We start from the raw sequence: 20,295 nt of genomic DNA, 5'->3' as shown, positions 1-20,295 counted from the left end.
TTCCACCTCAGCAGCTCTTCTGCGTCACAAACAATGACAGAAAGAGAATAAATAATTAGGACAGAAATGTTGTTTCAATATTAACATGAATTCCAGAGATTATAAAATGTTCTTCACAGCTGTAAATCCTTGGAGATAGGTTTTAGTATTGGAAATCATCTTTGATATCACTGTTTTTTTAATTGGAGTATAATTGCTTTACAATGTTGTATTAGTTTCTGCTGTACAACCACGTGAATCAGCTACCTGTATACAGTCATTCCCTCCCTCTCGAGCCTCCTTCCCATCCCCCTATCCCACCCTTCCAGGTCAGATTCCACTGTTTTCTCCCAACTTCGTCAAGACCTTAGGCTTCCCAGCATGAATGAGCATAAACTAAATGCTTAATATTCAACCATAGAGGAAAAAATTGTATCGTTGAAAATTTTAGCTGTTTTTCATTTAAAATCAGGAAGCATCAACAGTGAGCCCAGATATAAAGGGCATGGATTGTTACAGGAGCTACACGAATTTTACAGAAATGGTTGCCATCAGAAGATGCTCCTATTTACCATTCAAAGGGGAAGGAAGACAATAGAGAGCCAAGAGAGTGTAGCTTTGAAGTTTATGTGGTGTACAAGGTCTAGTTATGAAAACAAACATAAAACTTGGTGTTCTCTATGAGCTATTTTATTCATTTAAAAAAGCTTTATTCTGCTCCTGAAAGAATGCCAACTGACACCAAGTGCAGAAATCTTTCAAGCTCTTCAGACATTCTTCTAAAAGTACATTTCGTATACAGTGTGATGTAGGAACAGTTTTCCTTGCTTTCTAGTAGTTCTGCCTGTGGGAACCTCTAAGACCTGGGAATGGGCATGAGCCTTTGAGACATAGTTACTAAATTGTGGTCAACCTCCTTTTGCTTCCCAGATCAGAAAACAGCCATCTAAATTTAAGTTGGCACCCCAGAAGCAGATGTTACAGAAATGTCCCCTCCTTTGTTTTTGTTAATTGCAAAATAAAATATTTACCAACCCAAACCAAAATTCTTCCTCTAGAAGAAGAGAGCCCAGTGGTGTTTCTTCTCCCCACCCCCCCACCCCCCATAATCTCTGCTAAGCAGAGGCCATGTGGGTATTGTTTGTATCCACCAAGAGGAAAAGAAAGCAGGCATCCAGCAGGCTGGGTCCCCTCCTCTGCCATTAGTTTACTCTTGGTTGCTTTCTCACTTCCTCCAAGCAAACCGGAATCAACCCGATGAGTTGTTTTTTTCATAGGTATACATTTACATTTGTGAATACATATGTAAATGTCTGGCTCTTAGAGAAATTTCTGGTAAGATTCTATTCATATCGTAGAACCACAGTAGTGTTGGAAGGGACTTTAAAAATCATTTTCACCATCAATCTGGTTCTTAAATACTCTCTACAATATTCACAACTCCCAACAAATTGCTTTCCAGTAACTGCTTGAACACCTCCAATAACAACTCATTGTCTCTCAAATTAGTCCCCTTCGATTTTCTGACAGCTCTGTTATATATAGCTTGCTTATTTTTAGCTATAATCTGTCTTCCTATAACTTCTGCATGCTGGGACTAAAACAAATCTACTTGCTTTTAAACTAGAAGAACTATACTCTCACGGATGTTACTTGAATGCTGATAACAACCGTGACAGATACAAAGTGGTCTGAGAGTCTAGCTCCAGATGAACATCTATGTGCTCCACATGTCCCCAGATTTCTCACTCATCTTCCTTTACCAGATTCTCCTGAGCTATAATTTTATTCGGTTCTTCATGCCCTCAGACAAAAGCTGAGAAGAGATGGATGAGATTAAAAAAAAATTTTTTTTTTTTTACCTGATGCCCTTGCTTTTCCTCTTGCTGTTTCAGTTCCACATCTGGGTTTGGTCTGAATGTTTGCCTTCTCTCACAGTCGCTGTTGCCTTCTGATATCAGCCTGGGAGGAGCAGGAACGCTGCCAGACTCCCCAAGACTTCGCAACATTGACCCACTGAGAAAGGCTGATAAGGAGTCAAGAGAAGTCCATGACAGGGCAGATTGGCAGGCCACAGTCTGACCTCTGGGAGTAAATGAAGGAGTAATGGGAAAATTAAGGGGTTTTCAAGTGCAGGGCCAAAGCTAAAACTTTCCACCTCTGAAAGGCTAAATGTCTTTTTTCATACACCCTACAAGCATCTTCTGTTATAGTTAATTTTATTTCAAAGCTCTATATCTATTTTAAATTAAGCTGCCCTGTACATATCCATTATGAACAATATTAACCTATTTTATCACCTTCCAAATTGCTTGTCTGTTCTTCAGTTCAGTTCAGTTCAGTCGCTCAGTCATGTCTGACTCTGCGACCCCATGAATCGCAGCACACCAGGCCTCCCTGTCCATCACCAACTCCCAGAATTCACTCAGACCTACGTCCATCGAGTCAGTGATGCCATCCAGCCATCTCATCCTCGGTCGTCCCCTTCTCCTCCTGCCCCCAATCCCTCCCAGGATCAGAGTCTTTTCCAATGAGTCAACTCTTCGCATGAGGTGGCCAAAGTACTGGAGCTTCAGCTTTAGCATCATTCCTTCCAAGGAAATCCCAGGGCTGATCTTCAGAATGGACTGGTTGGATCTCCTTGCAGTCCAAGGGACTCTCAAGAGTCTTCTCCAACACCACAGTTCAAACACGTCAATTCTTCGGCAGTCAGCCTTCTTCACTGTCCAACTCTGTGTCTGTTCTTACTTATATTCTTTTTTTCCTATTCTTCCTTTTCTAGACCCTTTCTAGAAAAATGCTCATTGATGAAGGTTTGGCTATCATGGATGAGAGGATTACAGATGACTTCTCATCAAATTTCTTTTCCTTTCCTTCTTTTTTTAAACTTTTCTGTATTTTCTAAATGGTCTACAATAAATGTCCATCATTTGTATAATTTACGAAACAATTAAATGAAAAAAATAAAACAGATAAGAGATGGTTATCTCATTTGGGGATGCTAGTTAAACTGAATCAAGTTTCTTATAGAGGGCTGACCGATGGCCACCATTTATTGATGGTGATGATGGGGATGGACCTATAAATGTTAACTTACAAGGGCTTCCCTGACAGCTCAGTGGGTAAAGAATGCAGGAGACCCTGGTTCGATTTCTGGGTCGGGAAGATCTGCTGGAGAAGGGATAGGCTACCCACCGCAGTATTCTTGGGCTTCCCTTGTGGCTCAGCTGGGAAAGAATCTGCCTGCAATGAGGGAGACCTGGGTTCGATCCTGGGTTGGGAAGATCCCCTGGAGAAGGGAAAGGCTACCCATTCCAGTATTCTGGCCTGGAGAATTCCATGGACTGTATAGTCCATGGGGTCTCAAAGAGTCAGGCAGGACTGAGCAACTTTCACTTTCACTTACAAGGAAAAAGGATGTTTACAGGTGTGATTAAGTACTGATGTTGAGATGAGGAGATTATCCATGTGGGCCCTAAATCTAAACCAGAAGTGTTCTCATAAGAGCACCAGCAGCGAGAGGTTTGATATGTACGAAAGAGAAGGCAAAAGACTGCAGAGGCAGAGACTGGAGTGATGTGGCCACATGTGGGGGGTGTCAGCAAGCATGGGGAACAGCCAAATAGACTGCCCCCTAGAGCTTCTGAGGAAAGGGAGCACAGCCCCTGCTGATACCCTGATTTCTGCCCACTTGTGTCAAACTCCTGGCAGTGACAGAATAAACTTTTGTTCTTTTAAACAACCAAAGTTGTGGTAATTTGTTGCAGCAGCCCCAGAAAACTAACACAGTTCTTTCCCCCTAAGTCAAACTATCAAACATCTACCATCTACTTCAACTTGTTCATGACGAAATGACAATAGTAAATAGGTTTCTGAATACCCCTCGTATTTCATTAACTAAGGTTACTGTTCCTATAAAGTTCTGCTTTGCTGGCAGACCCTTTGTACCTGTTATGCTGAAAAGAGTTTCCAGGACAGGAGGCAGAATGGATACTATGATGAATAATCAGCACACTTCAGTTCAGTCGCTCAGTCGTGTCGGACTCTTTGCAACCCCATGAATCGCAGCACGCCAGGCCTCCCTGTCCATCACCAACAAACTAATAAAGTGCAAGCGTCGGCTCTCAGCTTCAACTTTAACCCTTTTCACTCATGTCATTTTCAAATCCAGTCTCATTTATTTTATTTTTTAATTTCTTGGCCACACTGAGTGCTGATCCTAATTCCCTAACCAGGGCACCACTGGACCACCAGGGAAGTCCTCAGTCTCATTTTTTTTTTTTTACCTTTAGTCCTCACTGTGCAGCACGTAGGATCTTAGTTCCCTGACCAGGAATCGAACCTGTGCCCCTTCATTGGAAGTGCAGAGTGTTAACCACTGGACTTCCAGGGAAATCCCCAAAGTCTCACTTTTAGTTCTACCGTCTACCTTAATTCTCAGCCTCACTGAAATCCTTCTGATATTACTTACTTTTAGAAAGATAGAAAAGACCATCATTTACTGGACATGTGCCTTTGGGCACAAGGGACCAAGCTGGGAGTGTGGCACACCACATGGAAACTGAGATTACTTGCCCAGGATTCCCTGGTGGCTCAGATGGTTAAGAGTCTGCCTGCAATGGGGGAGACCCGAGTTCCATCCCTGGGTCGGGAAGATCCCCTGGAGAAAGAAGGAAATGGCAACCCCCTCCAGTAATCTTGCCTGGAAAAGCCCAAGGCCAGAGGAGCCTGGCAGGCTACAGTCCATGGAGTCAGACACGACTGAGTGACTTCACTTTCACTTTTCAAGTGGAAGAGCTGGAGTGTGGTCAGGTCTGTTTAATACAAATGCTCCTACTCCTTCCATTGCCTCTCAAATTTAGGATTCTGGATTGCTTTGGAGTCTTCAAAATCAGAAATTTACCTAAGTACTTCCTTTTTTCTTCCCAGTCAAGAGGAAAGACATTTTATGGGGCAGGAGAACTAGGAACTGGATTGCTTTCTCCTTCTTGTTCTTTTCGTGTGTGTGTGTGCTGGGTCTTTGTTGCTGCACGCAGGCTTTCTCTAGCGGTGGCATCAGGGCTTCTCGCCTTGCGAAGCACAGGCTCTAGAACCCAGGCTCATTATTTGCAGTGCAGTGGCTTTGTTGCCCCATGGCATGTGGAATCTTCCTGGACCAGAGATCAAACTCAGGTCCCATGCTTTGGAAGGCAGATTCTTAACCACTGGACAACCAGGGAAGTTCTCCTTCTTATTCTTTAATGAACTATTGGGAACCAAATCAGGAGAAGAAAGGAAAATGTGAAAGATGAGCAAAGAGAGTTTCTCGTCTTCAAAGTTCCTTAGTCAAGTCCCCTGGCTATGAATAGTAGGTTATCAGAACAGGGAGGAGTTCTCATTTTGGCTCTGATAGCTAGAAGCAAATGTCTGCGATATGAAGCAACTTGAAATCAGTAGCTTGGACAGTGATTCTCTCTAGGTCTTGGGACAGTAATCTGGCCATGCTGTTGACAGTTAGCTAAGAACTAGAGCCCCCCACTTATTTAAGATGTGTTTATTCACTCTGCATTTCAGTTTATCCTCAGAGATAATTACAGCACAGCCTTCAAGCTCAAAAGCACAAACAGCTGAATACCAGCCTTCATCTCACTCTAAATTCATTTGTCAGTATGACTTGACTAGCATAGCAGACTTGATAACATAGTGACGGACAGCAACAGTGCTGTTTTTACCACACCACCATCTGACTCTGAGTAAGTCTTTCATTCATTCTCTCATTCAGTCAACCACTTTTTTTTTTTTTTTGAGCCCCAAGGGCACTGCAATTCCATCACTTTTTAGCTCTGAAGCTATGGTTAAGATAATCCAAGCCAAGGGTTCCTTCTGTATAAATTGGAGGTAATAATAGTGCCTTCTTCATATAGTTCTTGTGAGAATGAAGTGAAATGATGTATACAAAGAGTTTAGCATGGTGCCTGGGATAGAATGTCAGCTTTTCATTTAATAATCAATTATCAAGCACTTACTGTGTTCCAAACATAGTACTGTGCTCTGGGGCTACTGGTCATTTTCACCATTTAGTGACTGCCTTCTTTGGGCCAGATCTGTAACTTTGATGATCTCAAATTGTCCTCATAGTAACTTGTAAGACATGCATTATTTTCACGATCTTATAAATGAAGAAGCTGAGTTAAGAAAATTAAAGCTCAACACTACACACATAGTAGTTAGCAGAGCTGAGATCCGAACCCTTGGAGTCCAGCTGATTTCAAAACTCACTATCATTCTGCCGTGCAGCCTTTCCTGTTAGCAAGAATAAGACACGTGTCCTGTTCACAATCCAGAGGGGGAAAACATGTATTAAAGAACTCATGGCAATACAACATATGTGGTAACACCAGGTGAGAACTTTATGTACTATGCATTGTTCTCAATTCTCACAATAGCTCCATGAGGTAGGTACTCTCATTATTCCCACTTTTACAGATAGAGAAACTGAGGAACAGAGAGTTTGTGATGCTTGCAAATACTATAACCCGTACAAATGACCATAACACTCTAGTGCCATTCTGGCAAGCTAGACTCATATGAACAGTGTGCTTTGGGTGTTCTAACAAGTGAAAATGACTAAGCTTGTGAGAACAAGATAAGATCTCATAAATGAGATGGTATATGAGCTTAATCCTGCAAGTAAGTGTGCACCAGGTTGAGAAAGGGTGATGGGGAAGGAAGGGGAATACCAGGAAAAGGAAACAGCACTTGCAAAGGCCGGTTCTCTTCACTGTCTAAACTCTCTTATTTTTAAAGTACAATGAGAGTGATGAAAGTGAAAGTCACTCAGTCATGTCCAACTTCTTGTGACCCCATGGACTATGCACTCCATGGAATCCTCTAGGCCAGAATACTGGAGTGGGTAGTCTTTCTCTTCTCCAGGGGATCTTCCCAACTCAGGGATTAAACCCAGGTCTCCCGCATTGCAGGAGGATTCTTTACCAGCTGAGCCACCAGGGAAGCCCAAGAATACTGGATTGGAAAGCCTGTCCCTCCTCCAGCGGATCTTCCTGAGTCAGGAATCCAACCTGGGGCTCCTGCATTGCAGGTGGATTCTTTACCAACTGAGGTATCAGGGAAGCCCCTACAGTACAATGAAGATCCTTAATAGGTCTCTAAAGAAGGCATTCCATTTTTCTCCACACTTTCCTTTTATTTCTTCATGTCTTTCTCCCCATCCCTATCCTCTTGCCACCCTTCACATGCCACCTGTCCATTTCTTACTAGCTGTCACCTGGACACTTGCCATCACTTGAAATAGCTTCCCCTTCTTTCACTCTGCCTTCCTTCCATCTATTTAAAAACATGGGTTTTCATATCTAATCACCTATCTCCTCAGACTCTGAAATCTTCACATTGCCCACTTTGTCCAGAATAGTCTAAACTGCACAGGCTGTAAGCCGCCATCTCGGCCTGTTTTCAATTCGTGCCACCCCCTTTCATCACGAGTGACACTGGTCCTCAACTTTGGTGTGAATCAGAATCTCCCCTGGCATGCGTGTGTGTGTGTGTGTGTGTGTGTGTGTGTGTGTGTGTGTGTGCTCAGTAGCTTCAGTCGTGTGCAACTCTTTGTGGCCCTATAGACTGTAGCCCACCAGGCTCCTCTGTCCATGGGATTCCCCAGGCAAGAATACTGGAGTGGGTTGCCATGCCCTCCTCCAGAGGATCTTCCTGACCTGGGGATCCTGGGGATCGAACTTGCATCTGCCTGCGTCTCCTGCGTTGCAGGTGGATTCTTTACCCACTGAGCCACCTGGGAAGCCTACTCCCTTAACATACTTATTAAAAATATACACACCTGGGGGCTCCACCTCCAGATTCAACCTTACTGATTCTGGAAAACTGAATTGTGCAGTTTTGTCCTTTGTTTTTGATGTTTTAGGACGTCTATGTTAACTTTCCTTCTGGTGTTTCTAACTCACTGACTTTTGAGAAACACTACACCGTTTCAACCTTACCTAAATTTGGAGGGGAATGGCAACCCACTCCAATATTCGTGCCTGGAGAATTTCATGGACAGAGGAGCCTGGTGGACTCCAGTCCATGGGGTTGCAAAGAGTCGGACACGACGGAACGATTCTCACTCACTCACCTATACTTTCTTATTTAATTCAAGAGTTAAATTATCTGCTCCCAGAATCTCCTAATCCTCAAATCCCATGCATCTTTCAAGACTCAGATCAAAGGCCACATCTTCCATGACGTTTTTCCCGCACTCCTTTGCAGTTCTTTGATATTTAATGCCCTCTCTTTGTTGTTGAGTGAAAAGTGAAGTTGCTCAGTCATGTCCGACTCTTTGCAACCCATGGACTGTAGCCCACTAAGCTCCTCCATCCATGGGATTCTCCAGGCAAGAATACTGGAGTGGGTTGCCGTTCCCTTTGTTATTTAGGAAGAGCCCAAACCTCTGACCAGCCAATAAGTTTCCCCTGGGTGGGGAAGAAGGGACACATTCATCAAAGTTCACCCCAACCTCTCTAGCGCTCAGGTGGAAGTTTGGCACAAGCGCAGTATTGCTGGATCACTGTCTGAACCGATAGCTCTTCCTGTCAACTACAAATTGGCACTTACGGGTTAAAGCATCTGCCTGCAATGTGGGAGACCTGGGTTCAATCCCCGGGTCAGGAAGATCCCCTGGAGAAGGAAATGGCAACCCACTCCAGTATTCTTGTCGGGAGAATCCCATGGACTGAGAAGCTTGGTGGGCTACAGTCCACCGGTCCCAAAGAGTTGGACACGACTGAGCGACTTCACTTTCACTTTCAAGAGCATTGCCAACAACTGAACAACAAAGGGGTTTGACATCTGCCTAGAGATGAATAGATGTTGACCTTCAACAGCCCCTGAGGGAGTTCAGGGTGGAGTGAGGCACTCTGTGCTCCAGGGAATCTGGTAGGACAGGTCTTTAGATAGTTGGATATTTTTAGGAACAGATTTTATGATCTCAAACCTTCCATCACCTCATACCTAGAGAAGCACTAAGTCCCTTCATGGTGATATCAGATCCTCAGGACTAACAAAAAGCCTTTTGTAAAATGAGTGCTTCAGGGTATTGAACTCCGCCTTTCAGTTCAGTTCAGTCGCTCAGTCGTGGCCGACTCCTTGCGACCCCAAGAATCGCAGCACGCCAGGCCTCCCTGTCCATCACCATCTCCCGGAGTTCACTCAGACACGTTCATCGAGTCCATGATACCATCCAGCCATCTCATCCTCTGTAGTCCCCTTCTCCTCTTGCCCCCAATCATTCCCAGCATCAGAGTCTTTTCCAATGAGTCAACTCTTCGCATGAGGTGGCCTAAGTACTGGAGTTTCAGCTTTAGCATCATTCCTTCCAAAGAAATCCCAGGGCTGATCTCCTTCAGAATGGACTGGTTGAATCTCCTTGCAGTCCAAGGGACCCTCAAGAGTCTTCTCCAACACCACAGTTCAAAAGCATCAATTCTTCGGCACTCAGCCTTCTTCACAGTCCAACTCTCACATCCATACATGACCACTGGAAAAACCACAGCCTTGACTAGATGGACCTTAGTCGGCAAAGTACTGTCTCTGCTTTTGAATATGCTGTCTAGGTTGGTCATAACCTTTCTTCCAAGGAGTAAGCGTCTTTTAATTTCATGGCTGCAATCACCATCTGCAGTGATTTTGGAGCCCCCCAAAATAAAGTCTGACACTGTTTCCACTGTTTCCCCATCTATTTCTCATGAAGTGATGGGACCGGATGCCATGATCTTCGTTTTCTGAATGTTGAGCGTTAAGCCAACTTTTTCACTCTCCTCTTTCACTTTCATCAAGAGGCTTTTTAGTTCCTCTTCACTTTCTGCCATAAGGGTGGTGTTATCTGCATATCTGAGGTTATTGATATTTCTCCCAGCAATGAATTGATTCCAACTTGTGCTTCTTCCAGCCCAGCGTTTCTCATGATGTACTCTGCATAGAAGTTAAATAAGCAGGGTGACAATATACAGCCTTGACATACTCCTTTTCCTATTAGGAACCAGTCTGTTGTTCCATGTCCAGTTCTAACTGTTGCTTCCTGACCTGCATGCAGATTTCTCAAGAGGCAGGTTAGGTGGTCTGGTATTCCCATCTCTTTCAGAATTTTCCACAGTTTATTGTGATCCACACAGTCAAAGGCTTTGGCATAGTCAATAAAGCAGAAGTAGATGTTTTTTTGGAACTCTCTTGCTTTTTTGATGATCCAGCGGATGTTGGCAATTTGATCTCTGGTTCCCCTGCCTTTTTTTAAAACCAGCTTGAACATCAGGAAGTTCACATTTCACATATTGCTGAAGCCTGGCTTGGAGAATTTTGAGCATTACTTTACTAGTGTGTGAGATGAGTGCAATTGTGCAGTAGTTTGAGCATTCTTTGGCATTGTCTTTCTTTGGGATTGGAATGAAAACTGAACTTTTCCAGTCCTGTGGCCACTGCTGAGTTTTCCAAATTTGCTGGCATATTAAGTACAGCACTTTCACAGCTTCATCTTCAAGGATTTGAAACAGCTCAACTGGAATTCCATCACCTCCACTAGCTTTGTTCGTAGTGATACTTTCTATGGCCCACTTGACTTCAAATTCCAAGGTGTCTGGCTCTAGATTAGTGATCACATCATCATCATTATCTGGGTCGTGAAGATCTTTTTTGTACAGTTCTTCCATGTATTCTTGCCACCTCTTTTTAATATCTTCTGCTTCTGTTAGGTCCATACCATTTCTGTCCTTTATTGAGCCCATCTTTGCATGAAATGTTCCCTTGGTATCTCTAATTTTCTTGAAGAGATCTCTCGTCTTTCCCATTCTGTTGTTTTCCTCTCTTTCTTTGCATTGATCGCTGAAGAAGGCTTTCTTATCTCTTCTTGCTATTCTTTGGAACTCTGCATTCAGACGCTTATATCTTTCCTTTTCTCCTTGGCTTTTCGCTTCTCTTCTTTTCACAGCTATTTGTAAGGCTTCCCCAGACAGCCATTTTGCTTTTTTGCATTTCTTTTCCATGGGGATGGTCTTGATCCCTGTCTCCCATGCAAAGGAGAAAACCTTATATCTTGTCTTTCACCCACTGCTGCGTTGGAAGTCTCTCAGAGCTATTTGAGATGCTGCCTCCCGGGCTGCAGTCCTCATTTTGCCCCAAATAAAACTTAACCCACAACTCTCATGTTGTACATCTTTTTTAGCCGACATTCCCAAAAGTCCAGAGCACACACACTCTACAACCCTGCCTCAGATGCTTTTCCCTAGTGAAACAAGGCACTCTAGGTAACAGCCTCTCCAACGTGGGAAATTAAGGAATTGAAGGGAGGGCAGAAACTACCCAAAGTCTAACTTCCAACTCAGGCTTCAGAACCCGCCCAGCCACAGAGCGACTGCAAATGCGCTTGCGCTCTCTGGCCTGCTCCATCCCCAAAGTTCGCCTCGCGCTCCGATTGGCTGCTCTCCGCACCAGCCCCGCCTCAAAGCTGGGCGCCACGTGATCCGCTGGCCACCGCGTGATTGGTTGTTCCTCTCGCTAGGGCTGCCGGCCCTGCCGCGAGGACCAGGAGTGTGGAAAGCGGCAAGTGGGTGCCTTCCGCAGGGTACAGCACAGGGTGGGCTGCCGTCAGCCTCAGCAGGCTCGGGCAGGCCTCGTGAGAATGTAGGACGTAAGCGTTTTGGGAGGTTCGGAAAGCGGACTGCAGAGCCCCTTGCCTGCAGCTTTGGTTTGCGTCCTGGCTCCGGCCTTACTCGTGTTTCCCCCACAAGAATGGCTTCCCTCAGTCTTTCCTGAAGTTGGTGAGGTTTGGACATATTAGTAGTATTGTTATTTTTCTTATCATCATTTTGAGAGTCCACTGCGTGTAAGCATTGGTGGTCCTGCGCAGGGGGCCATGCAGAAAGCCTTGAGTTAGAAGCTGGAGGAAGGAGGGCTTATAGATGCTTGCGGAACGTCCTTAAACCAGCATGAAATGTTGGAGGTAAGTCAGCTTTATAAATTGTGCTGATGCTTTTATAATCTAGGAGCTTAGGGTTTAGTAGGGAGGGTCATTCATTGATTAAATTAAACGCTCGTTTATTGAGCCGCCTTCTGTTGCCCCAGGTTCTCTGCTGAGTGTAATGGTTGCAAAGGCCAGTGAGACCCAGTCCTGGTTCTTCAGGAGCTCTGTCTGTGTGATGGGACTGGTGGATGAGACAAGGAGGTGGAGGATGGGAATGAGTGAATATTTGGCATGTGACGCCTACTATGGTCGGAAGAAGTGCTGTGAGAGTCAGAGGAGGGGGTAACTGAGGGAGTTAGGGACCAGTTAACCGAGAAGGGGTTTTCCCTGATAGCTGAGCTGGTGAAGAATCCGCCTGCAATTTAGGAGACTCCGGTTGGATTCCTGGGTCAGGAAGATCCACTGGAGAAAGGAAGGACTACCCCCTCCTGGAGAATTTCGTGGACTGTATAGTCCATGAGGTCGCAAACAGTCCGCACGACTGAGCGACTTTCGCTAAACAGAGGTGACATTTGAACAAGGCTTTAGAACTATAATTAGACTTTCTCCAGATTGAAAGGGGCAGGGAAGGCATGCCAGACAGAGAAGTTTACTGAGGAAGAGAACTAGGAAAGTGTGCCCACTGTAAGTGACTGGAGCACACTTGGAGCTCTGCTCAAGTTTCCTGCTTTGAGACAGTTATTTAAATTAAGTTCTGTTAGCTCTTTGTTTTTTTGTAACACGTACTCCTGCAAAGGCTGGTGGGATCAAGGCTCAAGCCTCTAAAAAGGCACTTTGTTTTTAGTAGTTTCGCTCTCTTTGTGGAGTTTAGTTGCTGAATGGAGAACACAGGCCATATGTAGCTGTCCAGTTTTAACTAGGGAGTATCAGTCTTCATAAGTGGCTGACTGAAGCATGTTGTGTGTCCAAAATTGCTACTTATATATTGACAGTACTCTGCTGAAAAGCTGGAGAGGTTGACATTGTTTGCAAACCATGAGAAAGTGTCACTTAGAATAAATAAAATGTAGTCAACTTTCTCATTCAGAAATTGATTATCCAGGTTGTGAATTACTCAGGCTTTGCATTGTTTCCTTTACCTTGCCCATCCTCTGGAGAAAAATGAAATTAAACCTTATATTTAGCTGGTAATGGAAAAATATAAATCTGGTAACCAGACCTGTTTCTCTTCCAACCCTGTTGTTAATTTGCTATGGACCTTTGTCAAATCATATTCCCCTCGGGTTTTGGACTCTTTAGAAGACTTCTATAAAATTTTTATGGCTAATACTTTTCATCTTTATTGGCAGTAGAATTGTAAATCAAATTATACGTTAAATGAATTGGAGTTTATAAAGGCTTTTTAGTAGAAAATCTTTCCTGAAGGTTTTCCTTTAGAACTAGACTATAAATCCCTTCACAGACAATCCCTAAGATTTTATCAGGCATGGTGTTTGGGCTCACTAAAACCAGAAATTATTTTGAACTGTAAATGCTTCTCTATTCTGTATTTTAAAAGCAAACAACAAAAAAAAACCACATACCCCAAAACAAAACTTGTTCATGTTAACATTTTGTACAGCAGAGTTGCTTAAGGTGCATAGTGGAAGATGCAATATTGAAAGCCCATGCTTGACATTTGTCTGAAAAGAAGCCTTTATTTTCCATGGGTAAACCCAAGTTTTCTCTGATGTGAAAATAGGGTTTGGGGCTGCTCTTATGAAATACAAGGAGGTGAAAGCAATGATGCGATGATGAGTGAAGCATAGTCTGACCTGGTATTGCCACTGCTTCAGTGTTGGCTTTGACCAGGGTATGACCCCTTAATCTTCTCTCTGAGCTGATTCTGGTTGTGGTTTTTCTACACTGGTATGTTCTAGTCTATTTGGATACTGGCTTTATTATGTGTTAGAGCGTTTCTTTAGTATGCTTTTGTATTACTGATACTTTCATGTTTTCTTTGTAGGTTGAGGTGAAAAAGACAGCTTTGATATCTTCATGGAAGACTGCATTATTTCATCCCTGAATCTGGTTCAGTTCCCTTATTGACTTATTACTGTGTTAAAATGCTTGTTTAGCAGTGATTGTAAAATAAAAGTAATTAACAGGTACATGCTCTCTTGGGGCATACTAAGGGAAAACAGGTGTTCAGCCTGGAAAAATGTTGCTCATTGGATTTCCTATTAAGTCAGTATGTCTTGGGTTTAACTTTGAAACAAATTAAAAAATTTAAGTATCTTAAAATCTGTAGGATATTGTTTCAATATTTCTGTTACCTTTGTGGTGTCATAAAATGTGCTTTGAATTGCTAAAATGAGTTGTATTAGAAAACACCTGTCTCAGCAGAGGCACTTACAAATCATTTTCATTCTTCCTCTCCTAATAATGATTAAAAAAAATAATAAACCTGTATATTTTCACCAACCTGCCAATCCAGTGGCTTGCATTTTTCTACATAGGTAACTTAAGTGTTTCTGTAGAATAAGGAATTTCACGCAAGACTAATTTCTTGCTGTTGGAGTACAGGATTTCTCTCCAAGTACTGGATTAGCGAAAAAAGCAAAATAATACAAAATGCCTCAGAAAGTCCAAAGTGGTCTAAATGAAAATTTACTATAAGTACCTCAACGAGGAAATTCCCTGGCGGTCCAGTGCTTAGGCTTTCACTGCCAAAGGTCTCGGTTCGATCCCTGGTCAGGGAACTAAGATCCCACAGGCCTTGAGGTGTGCCCAAAAATAAATAAATACCTCATCTAATCTTTCAGTTTCCACATAATCATGACATGGAACAGCTCTTTGCCAAAAACATTTATTCTTAAAATTTATTTAAGCGTTTCATAGAAACTTCAGTAATAGCCAGAATAATTCATGTCAGTTTAGCAAACTTAACAAGCAGAAAGAGCTTATTGAAAGGTGCTTTATGTACACAGTCATAGTTAGGTCAGTATTTTACTCCATCTCTTCATTAGTCACTTTGCTTTCACATTGAAATCTTCAGACTATTCTGTATATACATTCAACCTCTGTTTTCCTTTAACCAGTTTCCCAAGGAAGACATGTGTGGTTCACAAAGGGAACTTTAAAAGTTGATAAACCGTAGCAGGTGTTATTTAACCAGAGGGCCACAGCAGATGGGAGGAGCTGTTGTTTTCCTAAAGTGTTTCTAAGTATGTCTATAAAGAGCAAGTCCATATTTCATACTGTTTGCAAGCCAATAAAACCTATTCTTCAGAGGCAGGTTTCCTAGGTGGCTCAGTGGTAAAGAATCTATCTGCCTGCCAATGCAGGAGCTACAAGAGAGGCAGGTTCGATCCCTGGGTTGGGAAGCTCTCCTAGAGGAGGAAATGGCAACCCATTCCAGTGTTTTTGCCGGGATAGTCCCATGGACAGAAGAGCCTTTGGGCTACAGTCTATGGGATTTCAAAGACTCGGATGTGACCGAGCCACTGAGCACACAAGGATGCACAGAAGCATCCACCCATTTAATGAGGTCTAACCTGGGTTTTCCCTGAGAGCTTTTATACTTCTTGTCCTTTAACAAAGGGGAGAGAAGATCTTCTGTGTCAAGTATTCTCTTTTATCCCTTCCTCTTTGCTGACCCTCACATCCCTTGCCAGTCCTGATTCTCTCTAACCAGTTCAGTCCACTCTAAGTAGGGGTGTCTAGGGAGCAAGCTAAAACGTTAAGATCAATGAGTAAATCCTTTTAAAGAAATCCATGTGGTTGTCTGAAGTTCACACAATTATTGAGAATGAGAAGTATCAAAAATGCTATTTACCCTGCGGAAAACCAGCCCTGTGGCCTTACAGTGCAATCATTTTGTTGTGAGGTAAGGTGCTAATCCCTCTCAGTTCTCAGGGGAGTACAGTTTAATGAGATGCTGTACCTCTGTTGGATAACCTGTGATAGGACAAGCCTGGTGACTCCTCACGTAATTAAACACACAGCGATAACAAAACACATAGCCGGAGGTGGCGAGAACTGTGTCATTCACCCGGTTTTTCCGACACAGTGGGCACACAGTCTTCATTTTGGGTAACAAGGGAGAATCAGAATTGTAGTCTAGGTGTACAGGTGGTGGTGGAGTAGGCAGAGCAGTCAGGGTCTTGATGGTTTCTTGGTTTTCCGATGAATACCACCACTCAAGGAACTGCAGGAAGAATACACCCACCGAAAGGCCAGTAGAGAGGGACAAGGCAACACCCCCGACGGCCTTCTTCAGAGCTGACTTTATCTTCTCACCAATGCTGTTTGGAGAATATAATAAGGAGGCAAAAAGAAAGTGTTTATTTAGGTATAATCACAGAATGACTAATAGAAATGTAGTTCTTGTATTTTTCATTGGAATCTGATTTAGCTTGGGGATTGAAAATTGTACCCTTAATGGTCCCTTCTAAACAATTCCCTCTTTCTGATTTACAATATTTTAGGAGTATAGGAGCTAAGATTTGTTTTTAATGAGCTTGTGTTTTGAGAAAGAAATTAGTGAGATTATATAGACTATATAATCAACTTGTATATTGATTATATAGATCTTTTGGGGCAGGGGGTGAAGGACAGTAATATCCAGGGGAAAAAACAACTCAGCGGTGTTGAGGAATATATTTGAACTTGTAGGAGAACACAAACACTAACTAGAAGTGGGATGTGTGTCCACATTCAGTCCTGTCCAACTCTTGGTGATCCCATGGACTGTGGCCCACCAGTCTCTGTCCATGGGCTCTTCCAGGCAAGAATACTGGAGTGGGTTGCTATTTCCTACTCCAGAGGATCTTCCCAACCTAGGAACTCAACCCTAGTCTCTGTATCTCTTGCAGCAGGCAGATTCTTTACCACTAGCACCAAATGGAAGGGGGAGAGCACCACGGTAAGAGCAGTCTTTAGAACTGTATTGATCAGGCTGGAATCTCAGCTCTGCCACCTTCGAGCTATGTGGCCTTGGCAAGGTACCTAACTATCAGAACTTAGTTTCTTCAACTGTTAAATGGTGCTTATGCATTATTTCATTGAGTTGTGATAAGGATTGAGGTGATATACATAAACATCTATGTACCAGCACAGGGCCTGGTACATAGCAAGTGTGCACAAAAATGTAGGAAGTATGAGGAGGAAAGTTAACAGGATGGCAATCCTTATTTTACGGACACATGAATTTTTCAATGATTTTATGAAGTGACCTCAGAGTGGACTGAGGGAGGTGAATTATGAAATTGGGATCAGATTTTAGGATTTACTAATCAAAGACTTTGGGGAAATGTTAAGGCCTTACCTCCCAGCTGGTAGTTGCATCATGCTGGCCTCAGCTGGTTTGTGCTCCAGAGCTTGTATATCCTGAACTGTAAGCCGACCTAGCCGAACTCCAGCCAGCCTCAGCAGTGGTGAGTGATGTTGAACCTTTCCTAGAATGTATCGAAGCTGCTGTACCAGGAACCAGCCTTCCCAGGCCATGTTAACAAATGGGTAGGCTGCTAGGAAGGCTCTGTAAAATCGTTTCCAGCGGGAAGAAGGGGGATGGATGGAATATTCGTCCTCTTCTCTCAGGCTAGAAACCAGCTTCTCCAGTTTCACTTTCAGATAGGGAAGAAGAACCAGGAACATAACTGATTTCATAAACTGCTTCTTTGGGAGACCAGCACTGGCCAATCTCTGGAGCTTGTGTTGGTCTCCCATTACAATCCTCTTTAAGCCATAAAAGTTTTCAGAAAAGGAGGCGCTGGTTTTCGACAGATAATGCTGCTGGAGCAGAAGATCTAGCAGGGTGAAGATTTCATCAAACCACCTCCAAAAGAAGCCAAAGTGGGCAGGATTTGATTCTGCAAGAACCTACAGCAAAATAAATGAAATTCATTCCATTACAACAGCTACTGTGCCTTGTTATTTATATTTCCTTTTTTCCCCTCTAAATTCTACATTTTTCTTTCTACACCTTAACCTCCCTGAAGGGCTGGGTATGTAGTGCTCACAACACTCTACACAGAAGAGAGACTCCATAACTGTTAAATCATAGGATATGAATTATATACTAATTGATTATTTCGAAACCGAGGCCAACAAATTCAAATTCTTGGTTGTTTTTTTTTTTTTTACCCCAGACATCCCTAAAACTTTCCAGAGAATTAAATCCTTACCTTGACCACATGCTGAAGAGCAGGTCTCACTGCTGACATTAAACTGTCCTGTGCTACCACCTCAAAGATGGATGGCTGGTCATCCACGACAGAGGCAGTCGTGATGTGAGCCCCATGCTCAGCCATAGTTTGGTGTGTGCACTGGATTTTACTTTGTCCACAAGCTCTTTAGTAAGCATGAACTTTTGGGGGGCGCCAGATGGGTGCTCAGTCTCAACGGTAACTTTTATCTCAAAGGACAGCCCCTCAATTTTACTGGAACTGGGCAAAAAAAAAAGACCTCCGGTGAAGGGGAGGGTTCGAGTGAAGGGAGGTGAAGGACGAAATTAACACGGACGTGGGTAGAAATAGTGTGTAAGAGGGGTGACTTGACTAACGCTGCGCCTCATGGGACAAAGCGTGACTACGGGGAAGACAGCATGGCGCTGGGCGCTGGCCTGTCGAGCGGCAGTCCTGGAGGCTGCCAGTCAGGGACTCTAACTCAGGAGGGTTCAAAAGCCAGGCGGATCTGCGGGATCGGATGTGCACCAGTACGGCCAGCCCTCCGCGGCCTGGCTCAGCTGTGGCCTGAGCAGTACCCCCACCGTGACCGTCCTAGCGCGCTGACCCTGGGCGAGGCGCGAGGGACCCGCGACACCGCGATTGAAAGGAGGTCTCCGCTTTATGACAGAATCCGCAGCCGGAAATAGAAGCCGCGGGAGCTTGGAGAGGGCCTGCGGAGGAGAGGCGCTCTAGCCCGGAATGCGGCCTGGAAACCGGAACTAGGGAACTCTATGACCTCATCGGGACTTCCGCTTCCGCTTCCGCCTCCGCTGAAGGTAAAGGAGGCACTAGCGGCGATCGGCTGGAGGAGAGGTCTCTCTGCTGATTGGTTTTACTTTTCTTAACTGGGTTTGCGTCGCTGTCTTGTTGGAAAGCCACAGCTCTGATCTCTTTCTGCGGAGACTGTTTGGCAAGGTGTTGGGGGCGCTGCATCGACATCTGGAGCCTGAGCTCGGCCCGTAGCTGAGGCGTTTGTTCCCTGGGGCGAACCAGATAGGGGCGAGGTACCCAAGGGAAGGTGGAGATGGAAGCCTCACTTTGCTTGCGGCGGGGTCGTGGTTCACTATTATCTGCAGCCTTAGGGAAGGATTTAAAGCGACATAGGCAGAGATAGCGGAGAAGGCAATGGCAACCCACTCCAGTACCCGCCTGGAAAATCCCATGAATGGAGGGGCCTGGTAGGCTGCAGTCCATGGGGTCGCAGGGAGTCGGACACGACTGAGCGACTTCACTTTGACTTTTCACTTTCATGCATTGGAGAAGGAAATGGCAACCCACTCCAGTATTCTTGCCTGGAGAATCCCAGGGACGTGGGAGCCTGATGGGCTGCCGTCTATGGGGTCGCACAGAGTCGGACACGTCTGAAGCGATTTAGCAGCAGCAGCCACTCCCTGTTTCACTGTTAGTCAATTAATAGTTCTTTGAGAATATTTTAAAAGTAAACTGACATTATTACATGAGAAAAAAAGGCAGTCAAATAACAATGTCAGTTATTACAGCCAATAAATAATACACACCTCATCACAAACCCCACTCAGGTTTATGGTATAATGAGATAGGGCACACAAAAATTGATTGTGCTTATGTTAAAAGGTATGAAGAGCCATCAGATAGGTTAATATGGTGAGATTCAAATGGTAATAACAGCTGGGAGAAATGAGGCTGTTCAAACCAGCTCCGACAGAAGCCCTGTATTGGCCTTTGTAACCAAAGGGAAGATTGTTTCTAACCTCACGTTTATCTCAGCTTCTCTCTGCCAGTTGCTTTCTACTAGAGTGATGTAACCTGGAATCTCCTTGTATCGCATGTCAGGACCAGAAGTCCGCTGAGAAATTACTACTACTACTAAGTCGCTTCAGTCGTGTCCGACTTTGTGCAACCCCATAGATGGCAGCCCACCAGGGCTCCACCGTCCCTGCGATTCTCCAGGCAAGAACGTGGGAGTGGGTTGCCATTTCCTTCTCCAACGCATGAAAGGAAAAAGTCAAAGTGAAGTCGCTCAGTCGTCTCTGACTCTTAGCAACCCCATGGACTGTAGCCCACCAGGCTCCCCCGTCCATGGGATTTTCCAGGCAAAAGTACTGGAGTGGGGTGCCATTGCCTTCTCCACTGAGAAATTAGGTAGACCTCAAACGGTTGAGTACATTTGGGAAAAGTCATAGTCATGGT

General features: G+C 44.2%; 1 protein-coding gene, 1 long non-coding RNA gene and 1 other non-coding gene across 3 annotated transcripts; 2 read left to right on the top strand and 1 right to left on the bottom strand.

The window, feature by feature from the left end:
- Positions 1 to 11,544: 11,544 nt before the first annotated feature.
- LOC128065523 (uncharacterized) lies at positions 11,545 to 14,067 on the top strand. Its single transcript, XR_008201066.1, has 2 exons — positions 11,545 to 11,956; positions 13,923 to 14,067. It is a non-coding gene; the product is annotated as an uncharacterized LOC128065523 (long non-coding RNA).
- Positions 13,703 to 13,799, top strand: LOC128065731 (Z30 small nucleolar RNA). The gene has a single exon (XR_008201109.1). It is a non-coding gene; the product is annotated as a Z30 small nucleolar RNA (small nucleolar RNA).
- A 750-nt stretch (positions 14,068 to 14,817) lies between the features above and the next one.
- On the bottom strand, positions 14,818 to 18,783 carry PEX12 (peroxisomal biogenesis factor 12). The gene is made up of 3 exons (XM_052658214.1): positions 18,085 to 18,783; positions 17,226 to 17,779; positions 14,818 to 16,203 (listed from the first exon to the last, which is right to left on the bottom strand). The coding sequence occupies exons 1-3, from the start codon at positions 18,208 to 18,210 to the stop codon at positions 15,804 to 15,806; spliced, it is 1,080 nt and encodes a 359-aa protein (XP_052514174.1). The 5' UTR covers positions 18,211 to 18,783; the 3' UTR covers positions 14,818 to 15,803.
- Between the last annotated feature and the right edge of the window lie 1,512 nt (positions 18,784 to 20,295).

The sequence above is a fragment of the Budorcas taxicolor genome, chromosome 19 (assembly GCF_023091745.1).
Source record: "Budorcas taxicolor isolate Tak-1 chromosome 19, Takin1.1, whole genome shotgun sequence".
Taxonomy (NCBI): Eukaryota; Metazoa; Chordata; class Mammalia; order Artiodactyla; family Bovidae; genus Budorcas; species Budorcas taxicolor.
This window is presented reverse-complemented; position numbering and strand designations above follow the sequence as displayed.